The sequence below is a fragment of the Lupinus angustifolius genome, chromosome LG18 (assembly GCF_001865875.1).
Source record: "Lupinus angustifolius cultivar Tanjil chromosome LG18, LupAngTanjil_v1.0, whole genome shotgun sequence".
NCBI classification, from domain to species: Eukaryota; Viridiplantae; Streptophyta; class Magnoliopsida; order Fabales; family Fabaceae; genus Lupinus; species Lupinus angustifolius.
The window spans coordinates 1593360-1599588 of NC_032026.1; the positions used below are offsets into that span (position 1 = coordinate 1593360).

At 31.4% G+C, this 6229-nt stretch overlaps 1 protein-coding gene across 1 annotated transcript; it reads right to left on the reverse strand.

Annotated features, from left to right (window-relative positions):
• On the reverse strand, positions 410-3401 carry LOC109332211 (probable inactive receptor kinase At4g23740). The gene is given in 3 exon segments (XM_019567108.1): positions 410-570; positions 572-1181; positions 1960-3401. Coding segments are annotated over 3 exon segments (1941 nt in total). The 5' UTR covers positions 3215-3401; the 3' UTR covers positions 410-494.

The following is a 6229-nucleotide window of genomic DNA, read 5'->3' on the forward strand; positions in this document are numbered from 1 at the left end:
ACTCAAGTGGTCCATGGCAAAAGGAACAATGATCCTCTCTCGAGGAGTTTTGTTTTGCTTTTAAGGATAAAAATGTCATTTTATTATAAATAAAAGAATATACCTATCATAATATGTTGCTTTTGCGTTTGTAACACTTTCCTTGAGGATCCTTATTTCGAAAAAAGCAATTGGAACAGTTTTGTGTTCAAATTTCTTGCTGAGGCTTTCAAGAAAGAAATTTTTTTATACATATGTGTTTGATATGAATTGTTTTTTTAAATTATGATTATAAACTGTTAGATTATAAATTAAAAAATAAATCAACTCATCACACTTAAACATCTTACTTTTGATTCTTTTCCTTTGTTTATAAGTTTTTTTCTCTCCATAAATTTAGTTTCTTACCAAAACAAGTTTAGTTTAATGGTAGTAAAAAACATCATGGTCTAGTTCACAACATGGATAAAACATTGACATATATACTCAAATCAAACAAAGCTAACCTGGTTCTTTCATTCACTTAATTTTGAGAATTTAAAGGATGGAGTGGAAGACATGTTATCATCATCATGTTGAGACAATTTTATGTTGTGATTGTTTCTCAGATGATGACGGCTGCTGAGTCACTCCATCAAGCTGCCTAACGTTTTCTATCATCTTCACGATTTCGGACATTTTTGGTCGCTGATCAGGCATCCTTACGACACATGACATGGCTATCTGTAACATTTCCACCATCTCTTCCTCTATGTTTGGATATCTCATCAGTTCTAAGTCAAACACTTCAGCTGTCCACTCCTCTCTCACAACTGAATGAACCCACCTCACCAGATGGATAATCTCGTCGCCGATGGTTGTGTGGATAGGGGATTTCCTAGTTAGAAGCTCTAGTAATACAACGCCGAAGCTGTAAACATCAGAAGCTTGTCCTGCTTTCCTTGAGTCAGTAACTTCAGGTGCACGGTAGCCAGAGGATCGAGAAATGGGCGGGGTGAGCGAGCTCATTATTGTTGCGAGGCCGAGGTCAGATACACATCCGAACTGTTTAGTGTTGAGAAAGATATTTGAGGATTTGATGTTGCCATGTACAAGCTTACCACCATTCTCGAAATGGATTCGTGCAATGCCTCTTGCAGCACCTAGAGCTATTCTCAGCCGAGTATCCCAATCTAAAGTCACCCTATCCTCGCCTCTTTTACCTGAAAAAATCTCGGAAGTAGAACAACCTTTACATATAAGGATAGTATGTAGATATAGTTGTGTAACATGTAGAAGGTCCAATATTAACATTTCAACACAGATTGGATATTTATTTTCCAAATTTGAATATTGACATAAATAGCTAAACAAGACAAGTTATGTGCAATATACTATAGGAAAAACTGTGAAATTCAAAGATATTTATCATGGAGACATAAGAGTTGTTTTCATAACAGCACCTAAAATGTAGAAAAGTAATCAAATAATCAGAATTCAAGAATATCTAATATGTAAGCAAATTATGTAGTATGTGTTCTGTTCATTTCATTCAAGCAAGTATATATTCAACATCACGAGCTGTCCCACAATAAACGCGTTATTGTTGATACCTTTTTCTCGGTCCTTTCTTCGATAGCCCAAGATCGAAGAAGGAAAAGATAAGAGGGCCCTATGGAGAATGTGATAGAGTCCGACCACAAAGAGCGAATTCATTATCTTCATGCACAAGGATACTCGATTATCCACTATAGGTTCAATACATAAGAGGAAGGCTAATGTATTTTTAGTTGAAATCAGAACAATAAGGCCTCGTATCTATACAACTACATACAACAAGCTACTTGGAATAAAAACCCTTTTCACATGATGAACATTGCTATTATCTAAAATGGTAAATATGAGCACAAATATAAATATATGCATTTGATTATGTATAAGAACATAAATGACTTGAAAGACATATATAAGATTGCAATAGGCTAACATTATAACACATACCATGCAACATAGAAGCAATGCTCCCTTCACTATAGTACTCATACACCATGAGTTTCTCATCTTTAGAATAATAATATGCCTTAAGTTCAACCACATTCTCATGTTTAAGATTTCCTACAATCTCCATGTGTTGCTCGAAATCCTTCTTTCCGACAGCTACATCCTTTAACCTCTTCACAACGACGGTGTTTGCATCCTCTAGTACTGCCTTGTATGCAGTACCAAATGTTCCCTTCCCTAACACTTCAGCAGAAGCCCTCAACAAATCCTCCAAATCGAAGGCATAGTTACATCCCTCGAAGAAAGTCAGTTTATTACTTGCATCCTGCTTTCTCGAAACCGCTTTTTCGGGAGACATTCCTCCCTTCTGCAATTCCCTACCAAAGGCATCATGACCATCACCATCTTCATCCGTTCTCCTTCTTGAGAAGCACACTAACATTAAAAATGCAAACCCTACGAGGCCGATAACACCACCAGCAATAACAATTCCGAGCAGCGCCATTTCGCCAAGCCTTCCATGTTTCCTAGACTTCAAAGATGGTCCATAAACCAGTGGTGGATGCACGGGCGAATCAGCCGAAGAATTTCCAACTCCAAGAGAAATGTTGTTTCCATAGAATGCTGACTCGGGAAACCTCTTCAGCGAATTCGGCACAACACCATGCAAATTGTTGTTAGACAAGTTAAGCAGTTGCAACCTAGGCAACATAAGATCAGGAATTTCACCAGAAATCGAATTATTTGCAAGGTTCAAACTCGAAAGCTGAGTCAAATTCGAAAGCGAAACAGACAAACTACCATTGAAACCATTATTAGACAAATCAACAACACTAAGATTCTTCCAAACTGAAAAATCAGGCAAAGGACCAGACAAATTATTGAACTGAACATAAAGAAAAGACAAGTTCCTAAGCTTGGAAAAATCAGAAGGGAAATTCCCACTAATAAAATTGGATCTAAGACTCAAAATTTGAAGTGAAATGAGTTTGCTAATAGTATTTGGTGGAATAGTGCCATGAAATCCAAAACCTGGTAATCTAATAGCTATGATTTTTGACCCTTTTTCATTGCAAGTTACACCAATCCAATTATCACACACTGAAGAACTCTCATTCCAATTCAATGGCCTTAAAGGTGGAAACTTTTTCACAAAATCAAGCAAAATTTCTTTATCTTCAACAGGTTCACCATTTCCTTTCACTAAAACCAAACACAACACATAAATGGAAATGGAAATGGAAAGGAATTTCATTTCCACGTTACTAAATTTTTCTACTTCTAGAATGAGCAAGGAAATGAAGTGTTTCTGTTTGTTTATTCTTCACACTGAAGTAGAATTGTGTTTGTTTTAAATGAAAGGTGCAAAATTTTCCCTCCTATTTATTTCCAAAGAGAATAAAGAGGGGAAGGAAAAAGGAGAGAAAGGGAAAAACCAGAGAAAAGAGGGAAAAGGGTAGAAAAGGAAATCTGTTTCTTAGAAGATTGTCGATAAAAGTAGAAGCGGACAATGAGAAACTTGTGCATAAAAGAGTGAACTTGCTTCTTATGTTTTTTTTTAGTTTTTCTTTTTCACTTTTTATTTTTAAAAAAGAACATTGTTTTTCAACTTTTCAGTGGAAATGGCAAAATCGATAAAATTGTTTTGGAGTTCATAAATTCAAATTTGAAAAAATAACATTTTTAGTTTTAGAGAGTGTAATATTTACCAACAATATATTGATATAATGATACAATCATGAATTAGATATTTAAAAATATCAAAATATTCGATTTCTGATAATGACATTTGTTAGAGGAATAATTATGCACCCAAACAAATTAGGTACATACATATAAGGTGAATAAATACACTTAATAGTACCAAAAAATATAAAAATTTATATACATTTAATATATTATTTGATATTTATTGATACTACTAATATTTACGAATTAATGATACAGTAAGAATGGAGAAAACTTCATACATTTTTTCTAATTTTAATGGTAAAGCTATATATATATTTACTGATTCACCCTTGCCCTTTTTTAGAAGTTATAATGGCTAGAAATGTAACAGGCATCTGATGTAAAAATGAAGAAAAATATTTCAACCAACAATCTCAACGGCATTATAATTTGTTGCAGTGGATGTAACTGATGAAGAGACGATGTCAGAGAGAATAACGGTGAAGAAAGTAACGGAAAACCGCTATTCATGACTTCATGAACGGAAGGGTTTTTATAGGATCCATGCAAGTTTAATCCTCACCATTAATGAAAAGACAAATGATTATTTTTACTCATATTTTTAATGACAAAAATGTGATTTTATGATAAATAAAATGATAAAAATATTATTACATATTATCTTTTGTTTAATTTTGTGATATTTGTCTCTCCATTAATGGAGAGAATCTTACTCTTTTTGTTGTTGTATATAGTCAGTGTGTATGAATTATATATATTATCATTGCATTATTCGGTATTCATATTTAATTATAATGAACTCTTTACAAAAAATGATTTAAATGAATGTTAGATAATATAATAATTGTATATAAATTTTTATAATGATAATATATAGATATTACACTTTTATATCTTTTTATTTCATTTTACGTTTCTTTGTATAGAATTAAATAAAAGTAGAAAATTAGGGGATGGGAAGATGTTATTAGTACTGAGTAATCAAATCGATTAGGGTACTAGTATAGTGATATAGTGATTCAATAATTAGTTTACTAATTAAATGCATATCAGTGAGGTTAAAAATACATATATAATATATTAATATTAATGTTGAAAAATTAATAAAAATTAATTTTTTTTTATTTTCATTAAGAAATTAATTTTTAAATAAAAGTCAGTCGGTATAACCGATATGGTTCAATTTGAACCGACTATTTCGACCAATTTTGACCAATTTTAACTAGTTTTGACCATTATAATTATATGACTAGTATAATTATTATACAATTTATTGGTTGAATCGGTCGGCACGAACCAGTTTTTATAACACTAAATGAGAATGAAAGTTATACTAGACAACATATAAATACAAAAATTATCGTCTACCGTAATAATGATTGATAAAAATATGTATAGAAAATCAATTTGATTAATAACTAATTTACCGACTAGGCATTTTATTTTAATTAACTGATTGATGATGTAAATGTTTTTATATGGATGTCAAAGAGAAATTAAACTATTGATAATAACCTTACTCAACTTCAACAAAATTACCTCTAAGATACAATCTAATTTTCTAATGTGTGTCCTAAGACACATCTTAAAAATATTTGACAAAGTAAATCTATATTTGGAAGAGAAAAATATATATATAACGAGATTAAGAGTTTTTTACATGTCAATGCATCATTTACTATTCATTTTCAATAGTTATTAACTTTCCAAAAAATAATTCAGATGAATAGTAGATGATGCGTTGAACCTACATCTTGTGTCAGTCTATGTGATATGAGTTGTGATTGGTTGGAAAAAAATATTTAAGTTAAAAATTTAATTATTAAGTATTTTTTGGCCAATCACGACTCATAACACATGAAGTGACACAATGTTGTGGATAGAAAATATAGTTTCATATACATTTAATTGTATATACATCTTTACACTGTTGATATATAATATTACACATTATTTGGAAATGATTTATTTTATATAATACTTCTAAGTTTTTTCAGTAAACACCTTCTATTTTAAGTATCCATCATTTTACACATGTTACAAAACCGCAAAACATGTGTGGTTCATATTCATACCAAAAACTGTGTGACAATGTGACTGATTGTATGAGTTGTTGTAGCTCATTTAATTGTATGAGTTGTTTGAGTGGTAAGTAAAATGATCATGGCCCTTTTACAATAACACAAATGGTCAATTCATGGTTCAACACATGGAAAAAGATATGTCCCACTCCATTAATAACTTTTATACATTGTCATTATATTATTTGTTATTCATTTTCAATAATTATTGATTTTCAAAAAGTAATATAAATAAATGGTAAATGATATACTTAATCTTAGTGTATATAAATCTTTATATCAATAATACATAAATATTAATGTTCAATTGCATGAGTAAATTAACATGTGTCGCATTTAGGGCTGAAAACGAGTCGAATCGAGTCAAACCAGAGTTCATTTCGGTTCAGCTCGATAAGAATTGGTTCAGTTCAGAACTTGACTCGAGTTGAATACGAGTTATTTTTTGTAACGCCCCGAAAAATACTTCTCAAAAACATTGCGGAAAAATGGGTAAA